This window comes from Pristiophorus japonicus, chromosome 11 (genome assembly GCF_044704955.1).
Source record: "Pristiophorus japonicus isolate sPriJap1 chromosome 11, sPriJap1.hap1, whole genome shotgun sequence".
In the NCBI taxonomy this organism is placed as follows: Eukaryota; Metazoa; Chordata; class Chondrichthyes; family Pristiophoridae; genus Pristiophorus; species Pristiophorus japonicus.
Window position 1 is genome coordinate 145,242,217 of NC_091987.1, and position 19,355 is coordinate 145,261,571.

General features: G+C 46.7%; 1 protein-coding gene across 2 annotated transcripts in view; it reads right to left on the reverse strand.

Annotated features, from left to right (window-relative positions):
- Window positions 1-19,355, reverse strand: part of LOC139276317 (cullin-4A-like) — a 107,223-nt gene that overhangs the window by 61,363 nt on the left and 26,505 nt on the right. The window contains exons 3-8 of one of the 2 annotated variants that reach the window (XM_070894124.1): window positions 16,631-16,734; window positions 9,390-9,459; window positions 9,177-9,250; window positions 3,361-3,523; window positions 3,195-3,284; window positions 3,016-3,098 (exon numbers count right to left, since the gene is read on the reverse strand). In XM_070894124.1, the coding sequence (XP_070750225.1) occupies window positions 3,016-3,098; window positions 3,195-3,284; window positions 3,361-3,523; window positions 9,177-9,250; window positions 9,390-9,459; window positions 16,631-16,734 (584 nt within the window). The remainder of the gene's footprint in view (window positions 1-3,015; window positions 3,099-3,194; window positions 3,285-3,360; window positions 3,524-9,176; window positions 9,251-9,389; window positions 9,460-16,630; window positions 16,735-19,355) is intronic. The other variant, XM_070894122.1, reaches the window with a different exon arrangement.

The window sequence follows — 19,355 nt, forward strand, 5'->3', positions numbered from 1 at the left end:
GTTATTATTACAGCAAAACCCAGGCCTTTATGTCAGGGTACCAGTTTTCAGGGTTGACTGGCGCTGAGTTAGAAGTAACTATTCTGTCACAACATATACTTCTGGTGATAGCTACATTATGCATGCTTCCTTACCGTTCCACCCTCTTAACTAACGGATGAGTGTGCAACACAATTTATGGATTGACCTTCCCCAACAATTAGTATCTTGAGCTTGCTGTTCACACTGTATCAAACCCCAGGCCCCCTCACTGCCCCCTTCAGTTTCTCACTTCTATCATGTCAATAAAGTTTCCACAACGCCTCATCACATAACCGAAGTATCCTCACCTTGCCTCCACCTCTCTTTACAGCTGGTTGTGCACACCCCGCGATACGTACTTTCAGCAAGTGGAACCGACTGTCACCGAGGAGAGCCGTGTCGTATTAAAGTGAATCTTATTTTAATTCAGCCCGCGGACTCTTAATAGTCATGAAAGACTCAGCTTCTAGCCCTCTGCTCTAAAACTCAGTACAGAAACATTGCACCAGGGATGAGGATCAATCCGAGGGGCAAGGATCAACATAAGAGTTAGCCATTGGGAAAACGAAAAGCAAAAAGGGATGCAATATACTTGCTTCATGAGTTCTTTGCTTAAGAATTCATACTAACACATTGCTATTAAGAACGCGTTGGTTTATTAACAAAGGTTTAACAATCACACTACACATTACCAGTTCATCCACTCGGCTCACAGCTGCATACCTCATCTTGGATGACCTAGACCCAACTGACTGGGGTTTTATTCAGCCTTGTGAACATCACATGACTGGCTAAGCCACTCATAATGCAACAGCTCTACAACTATTTTAAATTAACAGATAAAGCCGAGTGCCCCTTTATTAAAGGGACACTAGAACCCACAAACTAACAATAAAACTTTAAGGGAACTTAGCAGATCAAATTAAAATTTGGTTGCTGGGGGTGATGATGCACTGTAATCCCACCTGTCATGGAAGGCCATGAGTGTATCCGTAGACACTGCATGCTCCATCTCCAGGGACACCCTGGTGTGAGCCCTAGCTGTGGAAGAGAGGCAGGCAGTTGGGCTGAACGACCCCCTCGACCGTCCGCTGCCTGGACCCATTAATGGTCACCTTGGCCAGGACAACAGCTCTACAACTCTTTTTGGAGTAAACAAAATTAAACATTAAATCAAGTGCCCCCCCCCGATCTGGGGGACACTTCAGACACTTTCCAACTGCCATTTTTTTTCTTTTTTTTTCTTTTTTGTGGGTTTTAAAAATTTTTTTGGGGGGGGCTTTAAAATCATAAATTTTACAAGTTCCCCCTATAAAAGGGGAGGGGGACACTAAAACCTGGCAATTAAAACAAATTAAACTTTAAAACATATAAAATCAAATTAAAATTTGGTTGCCGGGGGTGACGATGCACTCCAGTCCCTCTGGTGCCCACCTCTCGCGGAAGGCCGCGAGCGTACCGGTTGACACCGCGTGCTCCATCTCCAAGGACACCCTGGCCCGGATGTAGGCGCGGAAGAGAGGCAGGCAATCGGGCTGAACGACCCCCTCGACCGTCCGCTGCCTGGACCCATTAATGGTCACCTTGACCAGGACAACAGCTCTACAACTCTTTTAGGGAGTACAAAATAAACATTAGATCGAGTGCCCCCCGATCTGGGGGACACTCCAGACACTTATAACTGCCTGCTTTTTTTTTTCCTTTTATGATTTTTTTTTGGGCATTAAAATCATATAATTTACAAGTGCCCCCTATAAAAGGGGCTGGAGACACTAAAAACCCGGCAATTAAAACAAATTAAACTTTAAAACATATAAAATCAAATTAAAATTTGGTTTCTGGGGGTGACAATGCACTCCAGTCCCTCCGGTGCCCACCTCTCGCGGAAGGCCTCGAGTGTACCGGTGGACACCGCGTGCTCCATCTCCAAGGACACCCTGGCCCGGATGTAGGCGCGGAAGAGAGGCAGGCAGTCGGGCTGAACGACCCCCTCGACCGTCCGCTGCCTGGACCCATTAATGGTCACCTTGACCAGGACAACAGCTCTACAACTCTTTTAGGGGGAGACAAAATAAACATTAAATCAAGTGCCCCCCGATCTGGGGGACACTCCAGACACTTATACCTGGCCTCTTTTTTTTTGTGTTTTTTTTTCCTTTTGTGATTTTTTTTGGGCATTAAAATCATATAATTTACAAGTGCCCCCTATAAAAGGGGAGGGGGACACTAAAACCGGCAATTAAAACAAATTAAACTGTAAAATAAATAAAATCAAATTAAAATTTGGTTGCCGGGGGTTATCATGCACTCCAGTCCCTCCGGTGCCCACCTCTCGCGGAAGTCCGCGAGTATACCGGTGGACACCGCATGCTCCATCTCCAAGGACACCCTGGCCCGGATGTAGGCGCGGAAGAGAGGCAGGCAATCAGGCTGAACGACCCCCTCGACCGCCCGCTGCCTGGACCGGCTGATGGCACCCTTGGCCGTGCCCAGGAGCAGTCCTACGAGGAGGCCCTCAGACCTACCCGCTCCCCTCCGCACAGGGTGCCCAAAGATCAGGAGTGTGGGACTGAAGTGCAGCCAGAATTTCAGGAGCAGCCCCTTTAAATATTGGAACAGGGGCTGCAACCTCGTGCATTCAATAAAAACATGGAACACGGACACTTCCAGACCGCAGAAATTGCAGGCGGCCTGGGAGCCAGTGATCCGACTTAAAAATTTATTGCACGGGACTGCTCCGTGCACCACCCTCCAGGCCAAGTCCCCTATAAATAGTGGGAGGACTCCCGCGTAGAGTGCCCAACAGCTCTACAAACCTGTGAGCATACTCTCAGGTGCATACATTACAAGGGACACATGCTTTCACACAAGGAATCTTCATCAACCTTCTCTGCAGAAAGTTAATCTATTTTCTTTTGCTCTCCCGTTTCTTAAATAACCAGCTACGTCCACTCCTCCAGGGGCACTGCAAAGAAAGTAAGAACAACTACTTACTGCGTGCTTTGATCAAGGTAAGTAATTACTCGGTCTGCCTCTTCTTCCAGGCGTTTGTTTACATGGTGAAGATATTCTGGCACCTAGATTTAAAATATTTAAATTGTAAGAGAAAAATGAATATTGGACCCAAACAGAGTGCTGGTTAAGGATCTCTGTTTAGAGTCTCTGTTACTTGCCTCCCTCTCTTGCATTAGTCTTTGTCCTTCTGCTGCGTATAAACAATTAGTCTCCTCCAAAAACCTTTGTTCAAATGATTCCTGGTAGACCTGTTTGAAGTAAATTATGAGTAATGGAGGCTTCCATGAAAGAAAATGTCTATTTGAGAGTTAAAACCTCCCTTACCTGCAGGTCAGAGAGCATACTTAGCAAACTTCGGATCAAGCTTTTGTCGACAGCCTCCCCATTTCGCTCTTTTTCAATCAACAAAAGTATCCCATCGATGGTTTTGCTCTGTACAATTCTGTCGTTGATGACGTGGGTTCGGAAAAGCTCTAAACCTATATCCCTGAAAGTATTCAAGCACAAGATATGTTATTACTGGCAATCAGCTTAATACTCTAACACTGCAAGGGACACACAGTCTGCACATGGGAGTGACAGCAATGATGAAACAGACACCATCTAGCACCAAAACACGAAAATTGTGATGTGCGATTATAATCGGAAAGGTCAAAACAACAGTCATCAATTTAGTTATTTAAGCATTCATTTCAGGAGATCGATTGGTTTTATTTTCAACGTGTTTTCAATATTGCGCAATGTAACAAGATGGCAGTTTTGTTTCAGCATCTCAAAAAGTTGTGAAGAGGGAATGCAAGTGAGATGGGTACTGGAAATAAAAGGGAAATGAGGGATAGGGAGAGAAGGGGGACAGAATAAGCCAGAGAGGATGGATGAAGTGAAAGAAGAGGTAGTTGAGATATTGGATGGGATAAAAATTGATAAATAGGAGGTACTAGTTGGCTGTATTTAAAGTAGATAAGTCACAGGACTGGATGGGATGCATCCTAAGATGCTGAGGGAAATAAAGGTGGAAATTGCAGAGGTACTGGCCATAATCTTCCAATCTTCCTTGGATAAGGGCTGGTGCCATAGGACTAGAGAACTGCAAATGTTACACCCCTGTTCAAAAAAGGGTGCAAGGATAAACCCAGCAACTACAGGCCAGTCAGCTTACCCTCAGTGGTGTGGAAGCTTTTAGAAACAATAATCCGAGACAAAATGAAGTGTCACTTGAACAAGTGTGGATTCATTAAAGGAAGCCAGCACAGATTTGTTAAAGGCAAATCATGTTTACCTAACTTGATTTGAGTTTTTTGATGAGGAAACAGAGAGGGTTGATGAAGGCAATGCGGTTGATGTGGTGTACATGGACTTCCAAAAAGTGTTTGATAAAGTGCCACATAATAGGCTTGCCAGCAAAGTTGCAGCCCATGGAATAAAAGGGACAGTGGCAGCAGGGATACAAAATTGGGTCAGTAACAGGAAACAGTGGGTAATGGTGAACAGTTATTTTTGGACTGAAGTGGTGTTCCCCAGAGGTCGGTACTAGGACCACTGTTTTTCTTGATATATATTAATCATTTGGACTTGGGTGTAGAGAGCACAATTTCAAAAGTTGCAGATGACACAAAACTTGGAAGTGTAGTGAACTACAGTGAGGAGGATAGGGATAGCATTCAGAAGGACATAGGCAGGCTGGTGGAATGGGTGAACACGCGGCAGATGAAATTTAACACAGAAAAGTGCAAAGTGATACATTTTGGTAGGAAGAACGAGGAAAGGCAATGTAAACTAAAAAGTACAATTCTAAAGGGGGTGCTTGAACAGAGAGATCTGAGGGTCTATGGGCACAAATCGTTGAAGGTGGCATAACGGTTGAGAAAGTGGTTACAAAAGCATACGGGATCCTGGGCTTCATAAATAGAGGCATAGAGTACAAAAGCAAGGAAGTTATGATGAACCTTTATAAAACACTGGTTCGGCCACAACTAGAGTATTGTGTCAAGTTCTGGGTGCCGCACTTTTGGAAGGGTGTGAAGGCTTTAGACAGAGTGCAGAAAAGATTTACATGTATGGTTCTAGGGATGAGGGACTTCAGTTATGTGGAAAGATTGGAGAGGCTGGGGTTGTTCTGCTTAGAGCAGAACGTGTCGAATTAAACAATAATGGGTCTTGTTTGTCAGCACTGCCTGTATGTAATATATATATGTAAAACGTTTTTTACATTTTGAGAGATTTGATAGAGCTATTCAAAATCATGAGGGGGCTAGACAGAGTAAATCGAGAGAAACGGTTCTGATTGGCGGAAGGGTCGAGAATCAGAGGATTTAGGTGTCTGGCAGAAGATCCAAAGGCAATATGAGGACAAACATTTTTACGCAGCGAGTGGTTATGATCTAGCAGGCACTGCCTGAAAGGGTGCTGGAGGTCGATTCAATTGTGGCTTTCAAAAGGGAATTGGATAAGTACCTGAAGGAAAAACATTTGCAGGGCTATGGGGAAAAGGGCGGAGGATTCGGACTAGCTGAAGTGCTCTTGCAGAGAGCCATCACTGGCTCAATGGGCTGCATGGTCTCCTACTGTGCTGTAACGATTCTATGAGTCTATGAAGGGAGTTGGGGAGAACAGGAGGTAGAAAGAGAGAAAGACAGAGTGGGAATGACTGTGAAAGGGACACCAAGAAAGAAGTAGACATGAAAAATTGGGGACCATGATGCAGGGAGAGCGATGAGAATGGGGGCAGTGAATTAAACAGAGCGAGAGCAAGAATGTCCTACATTTTGGAGATCAAAGTCCCGTGTTTTTTCAGTCGAGGGGTATGTTATTGAACTTCAGCTCATTTCCCTCTATCTGTGAAGAGGCCCCTGCCTTGCTTAACCAGTTTAGATGCTGACAGATCTGCTGTGTATTTTAAACATTTGCTATTTTAATTTAACCTCACAATAAACATGTGAATGAGCACCAGTGGGACATACATCCAACAGAGCAACTGAGGAGCAGGCTCTGCCTAAAGCTGGAGAGTGCTAACATGAAAGGAGACCGGGGAAACATCACCCAACCGAGGCACAGAAACAACAAGAACTTGGATTTATATAGCAACTTTCATGACACAGTACATTCCAAAGTGCTTTACAGTCAGTATTTTTTAAGTCACTGTTGTTGTAATGTAGGAAACGCAGCAGCTAATTTGCAAACAGCAAGCTCCCACAAACAACAATGAAATCTGTTTCTGTGGTGTTGGTTGAGGGATAAATATTGGCCGGGTCACTTTTATGTGCACCTGAGGGGAGACTTTGGTTTAATGTCTTATCTGAAAGATTGCACCTTTGACAATGCTGCTCTTCCTCATTACTGCACTGAAGTCTCAGCCTAGATTTTTGTGCTCAAATCCCGAGAGTGGGCCTTGAACCCAGAGAGGCAAGAGTGGGCCACAGCTGACACCTCAAGAACCCAACTCAACGCCACAAAACTAAATTGTTAAAGTACCAAATGCTTCTACTCAACCTTGCTGGATCTGATGTCTGCAAAATATCTAAGCTGGTCAATTATTTACAACCATATCAGAATCAATGCATTCATGCTGCTTCTGTAAATATCAGCATAAATATATGAGCACCACCAACAGATCAAATAGAGAATGTAGGAGCAATTTCTTAAACAACTTGCATTTATATAGAGCCTTTAATGTAGTAAGCAGTCCTTCTTGCTTTAATGGTAGCACTCAAGGTCAGGGCAAATGTGTTTTTTAACCTGGCAGTAAGCATTATTAAAGGGACAGCACAAATATTTCAACATAAGATTTCTATTGCCTTTAAAAAGCAGAATGGAGCCATCATAGGCTGGAGATAATCGCCAAGATACAACAGGATTCACAATTTTAACTGAGGTAGGCGGAATAAAGCATGCTACAGGTGTGCATATTACTTAGGGTTGGGGGTTCGGGCTCAATGAGCACATGGTTAACAGTTTAACAAGTGACTCAGCAACATTACTAAAGATGCATTCTTACTGGTTCCTCAATGTAACACATCCAATTTCAAAGAAAGTGCAAAGTAAAACTACACAGACCAGACTAGTGAATGAACACATGTTTGAGAGGGTGGGTTACCAGAAAGGAAAAGGGAGGGAGGGAAGAGTAAAGAAAGGGGAGCCAAAATTGACCACCGACTAAGAGTAAGCGCACTTACCGATCTTTAAGATTTTTCTCTGCCCCAATCCATAGGTCGGATCGTGCGCTGATATTCACCTCTTTGTTTTGTATTTCCGGTCAGGGCGGTGCTCAGGGGCGGAAGTGCACCTGGATTGGGTCGGCCACCCCCAACAAGTCATCAGCTTGTCGCTGATGACGCCAGCGCTATGCGGACATCCCTCCCCTTCAGTTAAAGAGGAGGGCCACTGTGAACTCTGCAATAAGTTTAGTTAGGCCCACAGGGTCACCAGGGAGGATTTCAGCTGGGCCAGTGGCCCGGCACCCAAGAGGTGGCCTCCACTGTCATGCCGACCTCGGAGTCGTCCAACAATTAAAATAAAATGCAGGTGCTGGCAGTGCGCCCTCCCCTTTAAGGGCAGATATGCCGCCCAGGCACACTCAGCTTCCCGCTGGGGAAAACCGTCAGCAGTACTGACCGGCGGCAGCGCCATGCCTGCACGGCAATTTCCCACAGGGGTCACCGCTAGTCGGAAGGGGAGTCGGCGCATGCCCGACAGGGCAGTAGCACGGGCGGCGCGGAAACGCATTCCTGTTGCTCCTGGCCTGGGGGCAATTTAGGACGAGTCGGCCCATCCATCTGTCCCCAGTCGGTAAGGCCTATCAGCTTAAGTAGTGGGGCAATTTCGGCCCCAGAGTCTTGTGTCTGTTTTGCAACCTGGAAGTGTGCATGCTGAGAGCTGAGTCACTGACTAATATAGCCATGATAGAATTCCAGTCACTCAAAATGAATAACTGCACAAAGCCCTCCTTCTGCAGGAGGATATCAATCTACCTGACAGGTGGGCAGAGCAGTGGCAAATGGAATTTAATTCCGAGAAGTGTGAGGTAATGCACTTTTGGAGGGCTAATAAGGAAAGGGTATATACATTAAGCGATGGGCCACTAAATAGTGTAGATGAACAAAGGGACCTTGGTGTGCTTGTCCACAGATCCCTGAAAGTTGCAGGCCGGGTAGATAAGGTGGTTAAGAAGGCATACGGAATGTTTGCCTTTATTGGCCGAGGCACAGAATATAAGAGCAGGGAGGTTATGCTTAAATTGTATATACTTTGGTTAAGCACAGCTGGAGTACTGCGTGCAGTTCTGGTCGCCGTATTATAGGAAGGATGTGATTGCACCAGAGAGTGTGCAAAGGAGATTTACTAGGATGCTGCCTGGAATGGAAAATCTTAGTTATGAGGACAGATTGGATAGGCTGGGTTGGTTCTCGTTGGAACAAATGAGGTTGAGAGGAGACCTCATTGTGTTGTACAAAATATTGAGGGGCCTGGACATAGTGGATAGTAAGGGCCTATTTCTATTATGAGGGGGCATAGTTTTAAGGTGGTTGGTGGAAGATTTATAGGGGATTTGAGGAGGGGCTTCTTTACGCAGAGGGATGTGGGGATTCACTGCCTGGAAGAGTGGTGGATGCAGAAACCCTCACCACTTTTAAGAGATGGTTGGATGGGCACTTAAAGTGCAGTAACCTGCAGGGTTACAGGCCTACAGCTTGTAATTGGGATTAGACTGAATAACCTTTTGTTGGCCGGCACAGGTATGTATAATGGTAAGTACTGGAAGGAATCAAATACGGCCAGGGTGATCTCCTGGACTAGTGTCGATCGCCTGGATGGGTCGGAGAGGAATTTTCCGAGATTTCTTTCTCCCTAAATTGACCTGGGTTTTTAATTTGGTTTTTGCCTCTCCCATGAGATCACATGGCTCCGGTTGGGGTGGAAGGTGGAAGGTTTCAGTATAAGTGATGTCGCAGATGTGTGAGGTGGAATGGTTGGGCTGGGTGCTCTTTGCCTTTCCGTCATTGTTCATAGGTTTATATGCAACCTTCAGAGCTGCTGACCGAGGGCCATGTAGCTCTTTGTCGGCCGGCGTGGACACGATGGGCCGAAATGGCCTCCTTCTGCGCTGTAAATTTCTATGTTTCTATATTTTCCAATCAACTCACCAAATCGATGGCAGCATTGAACTCTGCAGAACGTAGGTTCGGTCGAGAAACAAGAAAATACTCCTGATCATTATCTGCAGGTAAAAGGAGACATTAACAACAAACATTATTGTGCAACAAGTAAGGAAATATCGTTATTTTCCAAATGAAGAGTGCAAGCATTCCTCAAGATCAGAAATACACAATATTTGTATTCAAAGGGCATCTACTTACCATTTGCCGACAGTGATCCTGCCAACATTTGTTAATCTTCTTGAGAAACAGACTGCTATCCAGTGAATCCGTGGAAGCAAAGTCAAGGAATAACAGATCATCCCCAGTTAGAAACAGATCATCCCCAGTTCATAGAATCAGAAACTTATGGTGCAGAAGGAGGCCATTCGGCCCATCGTGTCTACGCCAGCCAAAAGAGAGCAATCCAGCCTAATCCCACTTTCCAGCTCTGGGTCCGTAGCCCTGTAGGTTACGGCACTTCAAGTGCATATCCAAGTACTTTTTAAATGGATGAGGGCTTCTGCCTCTACCACCCTTTCAGGCAGTGAGTTCCAGACCCCCACCACCTCTGGGTGGAAAATATTCTCCTCAACTACCCTCTAATCCCTCTACTAATTACTTTAAATCCATGTCCTTTGGATATTGATCCCTCTCCTAAGAGAAATAGGTTAGAACATAAGAACATAAGAAATAGGAGCAGAAGTAGGCCATACGGCTGATCTGATCATGGACTCAGCTCCACTTCCCTGCCCGCTCCCCATAGCCCCCTTATCGCCTTATCGTTTAAGAAACTGTCTACTTCTGTATTAAATTTATTCAATGTCCCAGCTTCCACAGCTCCGAGGCAGCCAATTCCAGATATACAACCCTCAGAGAAGAAATTTCTCCTCATCTCAGTTTTAAATGGGCAACCCCTTATTCTAAGATCATGCTCTCTAGTTCTAGTCTCCCCTATCAGTGGAAAGATGCTCTCTGCATCCACCTCGTCAAGCCCCTCATAATCTTTATTCCTATCCACTCTATTTAGGCCCCTCATAATTTTATACACTTCAATTAAGTCTCTCCTCTGCCTCCGCTGTTCCAAAGCAAATAACCCCAGCCTATCCAATATTTCCTCATAGCTAAAATTCTCCAGTTCTGGCAACATCCTTGTAAATCTCCTCTGTACCCTCTCTAGTGCAATCACATCTTTCCTGTAGTGTGGTGACCAGAACTGCAGTACTCTAGCTGTGGCTTAACTAGTGTTTTATCCAGTTCAAGCATAACCTCCCTGTTCTTATATTCTATGTCTTGACTAACAGAGACAAGTATCCTGAATGCCTTCTTAACCACCTTATCTACCTGTCCTGCTACCATCAGGGATCTGCAGACATGCACTCCAAGGTCCCTGTGTTCCTCTACACTTCTCAGTGCCCTACCATTTAATGTGTGTATTCTCGTGCATTCTTGGCCCTCTCCAAATGCATTATCTCGCACTTTCCTGCCCACCTGACCAATCCATTGATATCTTCCTGCAGTCTGCAGCTTTCTTTCTCACTATCAACCACACGGCTAATATTTACCAATAGACCATCTCTAGTTATATCCCCAGTTACCAATAGAGCATCCCTTATAACCATACTCTATATGTCACATATAAAATGTTACATCCTTTTAAAAGAACATAAAACAAAAATGAGCCGGGAATGCCTCAGGTGCGAGAATCTAAAAGGGAGCACCTTATAGTCTTTATCTGTTACTGAATTAACTTAACACTGCCATTGAATTAACTTAACACTGCTGTCCAGTGTACCTGCACGGGTGCAAATAGCCTACAGTAAGCAATACCACCCCACATCACGTTAGGTAAGATCAGATTACACTGCTGAATAGGGTCACAATATGTCAGGGCAAAAGTGCTGGGAGAAATCACGCTCATAACAAGCACCTGAAGAACACGATCTGTATAAATAATGCCATAAACATAAGATAGTCACTAATAAATCCGAAAAAGAATTCAGGAGTGTACCCCTCAGTACAGATTCACACGAGGCATGTAGTGAAGTCAAGGTCACTCTGGACCTGCACCTTTATTTCACAGCTCTGGAATGCTGCACTTGCCTGAGACCTGTCCTTATATACCTGTCTCTTGCAAGTGCACCCCTGGTGGTAAGGTATGCTGGTGGTTACAGGTCATATCTTATTACAGTCATGTATTGCATGTTAGGATACAGTTATATATAATAATGTAAGATACATGACACACCCTCCCCCATAGTCTTATTGTCTTTATAGGTTCAGTCTCTCAGGTGGTCTACGCTCTCGCGTGGAGCGTCTGAGTTGTGGTTCAATTGTTTGCCTTGGTGTCTGTTTTTCTTTGGGTGTGGTTGCTGGTATCTCGCCAGGGCTGTCTGTTTCGATTGGTGTGATTGTTGTTGACTCGCCTGGGCTGTCTGTTGGGATTGCCCTTTCCTCAGGTTGTTCCCTCTGTCTGTCCACCAGGTGTGGTGCGAGTTCCACATTGTAGTCTGCCTCTGGTTCGGCAGTGTTGTTGGTAAATCTGCTTTTGACTTGGTCTACATGCCTCAGGCAGGTTTTGCCATTGTCCATTTGTACTGCCAGTAGCCTGTTTCCTTCCTTGCCCGTTACTGTCCCTGCAAGCCATTTGGGACCCCTGCCATAGTTTAGTACAAACACTTTGTCCTCTATCTCATTCCATCTCCCCCTCGAATTTCTGTCATGGTACTCAGTCAGCTTACAGCGCTTTGCCTCAACGATTTCATGCATGTCTGGGAGGATTAATGAGAGCCTTGTTTTTAAAGTATTTTTCATCAACAGTTGCGCGGGGGGGGATCCCAGTCAGTGAGTGCGGATGAGATCTGTATGCCAGCAGCAGTCGCGACAAGCGACCCTGCAGCGTGGGACCTTCGATTTTAAGCATGCCTTGTTTAATGATTTGCACTGCTCTCTCCACCTGGCCGTTGGAGGCCGTCTTGACGTGATTTATGCCGTGGTCAATTATAAAGTCTTGGAATTCTGCGCTGGTGAAGCACGGACCATTGTCACTGACCAATATGTCAGGGATTCCGTGCGTTGCAAACATGGTTGCGAAGCTCTCCACAGTGGTGGAGGTTGTGCTAGAGTTTAAATTGGTGCATTCGATCCACTTTGAAAATGCATCTACAACTACGAGGAACATTTTGCCCATGAATGGGCCCGCATAGTCTACGTGCACCCGTGACCACGGTTTGGTAGGCCAGGGGCTCAGTGGAGCCTCTCTGGTGGCATTGCTGAGTTGGGCACAAATGGTGCACCTTTGGACGCAGAGCTCCAAGTCCGCATCAATACCAGGCCACCAGACGTGGGATCTGGCTATGGCCTTCATGAGAACGATCCCCGGGTGCTCGCGGTGGAGCTTCCGGACAAATGCCTCTCTGCCTCGCAGAGGCATGACTACTCGGCTGCCCCACATCAGGCAGTCTGCTTGTAGTGATAGCTCCTGCATGCGCCTGTGAAAGGGTTTTAATTCCTCGGGGCAGGCATCGCGAGCCTCTGCCCAGTCACCGGTTAGGACACATCCTTTTACTAAGGATAATGTGGGGTCGCTGTCCATCCAGGCTCTGATTTGGCGAACCGTCATGGGCGAACCTGTGGACTCAAAGGCATTGATTGCCATGACTATCTCACAGTCCTGTTCGTCAGACCCTTCCGTGGTCGCCAGGGGTAGCCTACTGAGCGCTTCGGCACAGTTGTCTGTGCCTTATGGTATAGTCGTAGGGCGCCAGCATGAGTGCCCACCGTTGAATTCGCGCCGAGGCGTTGGGAGTTTATTGCCTTGCTCTCGGATAGGAGGGACGTGAGGGGCTTGTGGTTGGTTTCTAACGCGAACTTGGCCCCGAAAAGGTATTGGTGCATCTTTTTGACACCGTACACGCACGCGAGCGCCTCCTTCTCTACCATTCCGTACCCGCGCTCCGCCCGCGAAAGTGACCTGGAGGCATAAGCTATGGGTTGTAATTTGCCCGCACTATTGACATGTTGCAAAGCGCACCCGACCCCATACGCTGACGCATCGCTTGTGAGAACTAGCTTTTTACCTGGGTCAAAGAAAGTCAAACCAAGTCAAACCACTGTTGGAACACAGAAGGTTGCGTGCCTTATTGAAGGCGCGTTCCTGGGCGTCCCCCCAAAACCAATTGCACCCCTTCCTGAGTAGCACGTGGAGAGGCTCCAGCAGTGTGCTTAAGTTCTGCATAAAGTTCCCAAAGTAATTGAGTAGCCCGAGAAAGGCGCACAGTTCTGAGACATTCCGGGGCCTGGGTGCCAGGCGAATTGCTTCTGTTTTGGACTCTGTTGGGCGGATTCCATCAGCAGCAATCCTTCTGCCCAAAAATTCAACCTTGGGTGCGAGAAACAGGCACTTGGATTTCTTGATGCGTAGGCCTACCCGATCCAACCGCTTTAGTACTTCCTCCAAATTACGGAGATGGGAGTCAGTGTCCTTGCCAGTGATAAGTATGTCGTCTTGAAATACAACCGTCACCGGGATGGACTTGAGCAGACTCTCCATGTTGCGCTGGAATATGGCAGTTGCTGACCTGATGCCGAATGGGCATTGATTGTACATAAAAAGGCCTCGATGTGTGTTGATGGTGGTGAGTAGCTTGGATTCCTCGGTCAATTCCTGCGACATCTACGCAGATGTGAGGTCTAATTTTGAGAAAAGTTTACCTCCAGCCAATGTGGCAAATAAGTCCTCCGCTCTGGGCAGCAGGTACTGGTCCTGTAGAGAGACTCTGTTTATGGTAGATTTGTAGTCCCCACAGATTCGTACGGATCCATCAGGCTTCATGATTGGGACGATGGGACTTGCCCAGTCGCTAAATTCCACAGGTGATATAATGCCTTCCCGCAGAAGCCTGTCTAGTTTCGTGTTCAATCTTTTCCCTCATCACATAGGATACAGCTCTGGCCTTGTGATGGACCGGTCTAGCATCCTGTGTGATGTAGATTTTGACGTTGGCCCCTTTGAAAGTGCCCACACCTGGCTGAAAGAGATGTTCAAATCGCTTTATAACTGTTGAGCAGGAGGTCCGTTCCTCTAATGACATGGCATGGACATCATCCCATTTCCAGTTTAGTTTTGCCAGCCAGCTTCTCCCCAGCAGTGCTGGGGGGGTCTCCGGGGACAATCCACAGTGGAAGTCGGTTCACTGTCCCTTTGTGTGTGACAGAGAGCATGGCGCTGCCGAGGACTGGTACGATTTCTTTGGTATAGGTCCTTAGTTTGGTGTCGACCCTTGTGAGTTTTGGTCTGTCTCTTTTATGCGGCCACAGTTGTTCAAATTGTTGAGCGCCCATGAGAGATTGACTCACTCCCGTATCCAGCACCATATTGACAGATATCCCGTTGAGTAGGACCCTCATCATTATAGGAGGCGTCCTGTTGTAGGAGCAGCAGCCATTGATCGTGTTGACCCGCTGTGCACCGGTGTCCCGGGTACTGTCCCTACCATCTTCTGGTCCGCTTTCCGACCCATCCGATTCGTATAACAGCCGAGCTGCTGTTTTTTTGCACATGCGGGCCAAATGCCCTGTATATTCACAATTTCTGCAAACAGCCTGCTGAAATCGACATCCCCTTGACAAGTGCCCATCCCCACACCGCCAGCACAGACCTGTTCCATTGTTTAAAGTGTTCCCAAGGAATGAGCTGCGTCTGGCTGATCTCTCTTGAGCTTCTCTCAGTTTGTAGTTGATTGCTCGCATTGTGGGTTGATGAGGTGTGAACGGCCGTTCCTGTGGCCCTTGATGGCTTCTGCCTGTTCTTCCAGTTTTGTCTGTGTGTGGGGGTAGCAGCTTGTTTAGTGCTGTGAACTTCTTGTTCCAATATTTCGTTAGTTGTCGTACCTACATTGTAAATCAACCTCGTTTCTTCTTCCCCTACCAAGAATATCTGTGCAACCAGTGCTGCTGCCTCTAAGGTCAGGTTCTTGGTCTCTCCGAGCTTTCGGAATATGCCTGCGTGGCCTATTCCTTCAATGAAAAAGTCTCTCAGCATTTCTCTCCTCAGTTCATCGGAGAACTCACATAAACGAGCCAACCTCCAAAGTTCCGCCACGAAGTCGGTTATGCTCTGGCCCACACAGCGTCTGTAGTTGTAGAACCTGTGTCTGGCCATATGTAGGCTGCTCGCTGGCTTCAGGTGGTCTCTTACCAGTGTGCTCAATTCTTCAAACGACTTGCTTGCTGGTTTCTCGGGTGCCAACAGATCCTTCATTAAAGCGTATGTTTTCGAGCCACAGCTGGTCAAGAGATGGGCTCTTCTCTTGTCTGCCTTATCGTTGCCTAACCAGTCTTTGGTTACAAAGCTTTGCTGGAGCCTTTCTATAAAGACCCCCAATTGTCTCCCGCAGTGTACTTTTCATCTGATCCGTTGTTCGCCATTCTGTGGATTCTGTAATCCCGTAACCCGTCGCCACTGTAAAGTCCTGTCCCCTCAGTACAGATTCACACGAGGCATGTAGTGAAGTCAAGGTCACTCTGGACTTGCACCTTTATTTCACAGCTCTGGAATGCTGCACTTGCCTGAGACCTGTCCTTATATACCTGTCTCTTGCAAGTGCATCCCTGGTGGTAAGGTATGCTGGTGGTTACAGGTCATATCTTATTGCAGTCATGTATAGCATGTTAGGATACAGTTATATATAATAATGTAAGATACATGACAAGGAGAAACTTCTTTACCCAGGGTGGTTAGAATGTGGAACTCAATACCACAAGGAGTAGTTGAGGCGATATCGTATAGATGTATTGAAGGGGAAGCTAGATATAAACACGAGGGAGAAAGGAATAGAAGGATATGCAGATGCAGTTCGATGAAGAGGGGTGGAGGAGGCTGATGTGGAGCAGATACACCAGCATAGACCAGTTGGGCCGAATGGCCTGTTTCTGTGCTGTAAATCCTATGTATTGTATGAAGCAGGCTTAGTGTTTCAGCCCACATTCCTCAATTCTGAACTAATTTCCTTACAAAGAGCCTGAGTTTAGTAAGAAAAAGTGTTTCTTGTAATTAAATTCCTGATTAGCTCATAAACAAGTGCTCCAGCCGGGGCAAACTGCTTGGGTGATCAGTGTGCGTGCTCCACAGCAAATCCAACATGCAAGGTTACAATAACTCGCTCCTTACTTGAATGTAAAGATTTTTAACCAACAGTTAATATATTTTTCACTCCTGATGAGGGCTCTCTCGATGATAAAATGTCTCTCTTTACTGGATTTATCATATGAAAAGAAAATTGTCTGGAACCCATTTGGATTCTTTTCATAAACAGACACTATCTTTGCCAGAATTGTACTTACCTGAAGGTTTCAAGTGCAGAGCTATTACTGCACAATGCAATGACAATCATGTCTCACCGACGTACCTTGCAGAGTAAAGTACACCATGGGGGGAGGGAGGGAGGGGGATAAAAGGATATTCTCGGAACTGCTGAATCTGTGCCTTGACATGGTCTTCACATACCTGTCTCAATTGCTTGTACAGTGTTGCCGATACTTTATAGGAACACAGATTCTCAACAGCCTGTGTATTAAAGAAGTCCATTATTACACAGGAACCAGATCCCGATCTCTGTGCTCTCCTAAATTACACAAAATAAATAGTTACCCGCAACCACGGCTCAGTCTAACAGCATCACCAGCACACTGCCAATGCACGGGACCTAGTGGTAATGAGTATTAAAATGCACTTTGATTTGGGGGTAAGGAGAACAAAGACACAGGCCCCACTGAATCACACCATTCTCTCGTCTCTATGTGGAATTTTGGCCTTCACCATCCCCTCGACCCTCCCAATATCTCTTCATTAACTTGTCGTCCATTTTTGTCTTATTACTCGTCTGTGAAGTGCCTTGGGATATAGAAACTACATAATGTTATTGTTGCACGTGTTTACCTTTAACCGGAACATGAACATTTTCTGGGATGACGGGCTATACAGTGAACTAACCCTTCATACAGGATCTTAACATAGCTTTCTGATCTCGGACGACAACAACACAAAAGCAAAATACCGCGGATGCTGGAATCTGGAATAAAAACAGAAAATGCTGGAAATCTCAGCAGGCCAGGCAGCATCTGTGGAGAGGAAGCAGAGTTAACTTTTCGGGTCGCTGACCCTTCGTCAGAACTGGAGCGTGTTTGGAAAGAATGGACAAGCACTGAAAGGGGGAGGGGAAGAACGAACAAAAGGGAAGATCTGTGATAGGTTGGAAGACAGGAGAGATTAGAGAGACAAAAGGGATGATGGCCCAAATTCAAATGGTAATGCCAGGAGTTAGAAAAACATTATAGTCAAGATAGGGTGTGAATGGCAGGGTAATAGCCAGCTGCCATTAGAGACCAGGAGAAAAAAAGAAAGAAACAGGCTCTGGGGAGGGGTGCGGGAAGCCAAAGATTGGCAGCGGTTATGCTCTGAAACTGTTGAACTCATTGTTGAGTCCAGAAGGCTGTAAAGTAGCTAAACGAAAGATAAGGTGCTGTTCCCCGAGCTTGTATTGAGCTTCATTGGAACAGTGTAGGAGACCGAGGACGGAGAAGTCAGAGTGGGAGTGGAGTGGAGAATTAAAGTGACAGGTGACCAGAAGCTCAGGGTCACACTTGCGGATTGAATGGAGGTGCTCTGCAAAGCGGTCACCCAATCTACGCTTGGTCTCCCCAATGTAGGAGACCACCACATTGTGAGCAGCGAATACAGGATAGTAAATTGCAAGTACAACAAGTAAATCGCTGTTTCACCTGGAAGGAGTATTTGGGGCCCTGGATAGTGGGAAGAAAAGTGTTGCATCTCCTGCGCTTGCATGGAAAGGTGCCGTGGGAAGGGGAGGGGCAGCTGGGGGTGACTGCGGAATGGAGCAGGATGTCGCGGAGGGAGCGGTCCCTTCAGAATGCTGAGAGGGGAGGGGAGGGGAGAGGAAGATGTGTTTGGTGGTGGGATCCGTTGAACGTGGAGGCTGGTGGGGTGAAAGGGGAGGACAAGGGGGACCCTGTCGTGGTTCTGAGAGGGAGGGGAAGGGGTGAGAGTAAAGATGCGAGAAATAGAACCGACACGGTCGAGGGCCATGTTAACCACGGCGGAGGGGCATCCTTAGTTGAGGAAAAAGGAAGACATGTCAGAGGCACTCATGTGGAAGGTGGTGTCGTCAGAGCAGATGCGAGAGAGACAGAGAAACTGGGAGAATGGAATGGAGTTCTTACAGGATGTGGGGTGTGAGGAAGTGTAGTCCTGGTAACTGTGGGCTTATAGTGGATACTGGTCGAAAGCCTATCCCCAAAGATGGAGATGGAGAAGTCGAGGAAGGGAAGGGAATCGTCGGAGATGGATCATGTGAGGGTGAGGGAAGGGTGGAAATTGGTTGCAAAATGAATGAAATTTTCTAGTTCAGGGCGAGAGCAGGAAACAGCACCGATACAGTCATCAATTTACTGGAAAAAGGGATGAGGGAGGGGACCCGAGTAAGACTGGAACAAAGAATGTTCCACATATCCTACGAAAAGGCAAGCATAGCTAGGAGCCATGCGGGTTCCCATAGCAACACCTTTCATTTGAGGGAATTAGTGGAGTTAAAGGAGAAGTTGTTCAATGTGAGAACAAGTTCAGCCAGGCAGGGGAGGATGTGGTGGATGACGACTGGTTGGGCCTCTGCTCGAGGAAGAAGACATCCAGAAAAGGAGACTGTTGGGGCCGGGAAACTGGAAACTGTTAAAGTGATGGAGGGCGTCGGAGGAGTCACGGATGTAGGTGGGAAGAGAGTGGACAAGGGGAGAAAAAAAGAGTCAAGATAGGAAGAAATAAGTTCTGTGGGGCAAGGACAGGCTAAAATAATGGGTCTACTGGGGCAGTCCTGTTTGTGGATCTTGGGAAGGAGGCAGAAGCAGGCTGTGCGGAGTTGGGGAACTATGAGGTTGGTGGCTGTGGAGGGAAAATCTCCAGAGGAGATGATGGTCAGTGACTGTCTGGGAAATGATGGCTTGATGTTCAGTGGTGGGGTCATGGTCCAGGGGGAGGTAGAAGGAGGTGTCAGAGAGTTGACTGATGGCACATGCCACACTATTATGGAGTCCGGTAGCCTAGTGGTTATGGAACTGGCCTTGTAAACTATGAACCTTGTAACTTCCAAATCCCAGCATGGAAAGTTGTCAAAT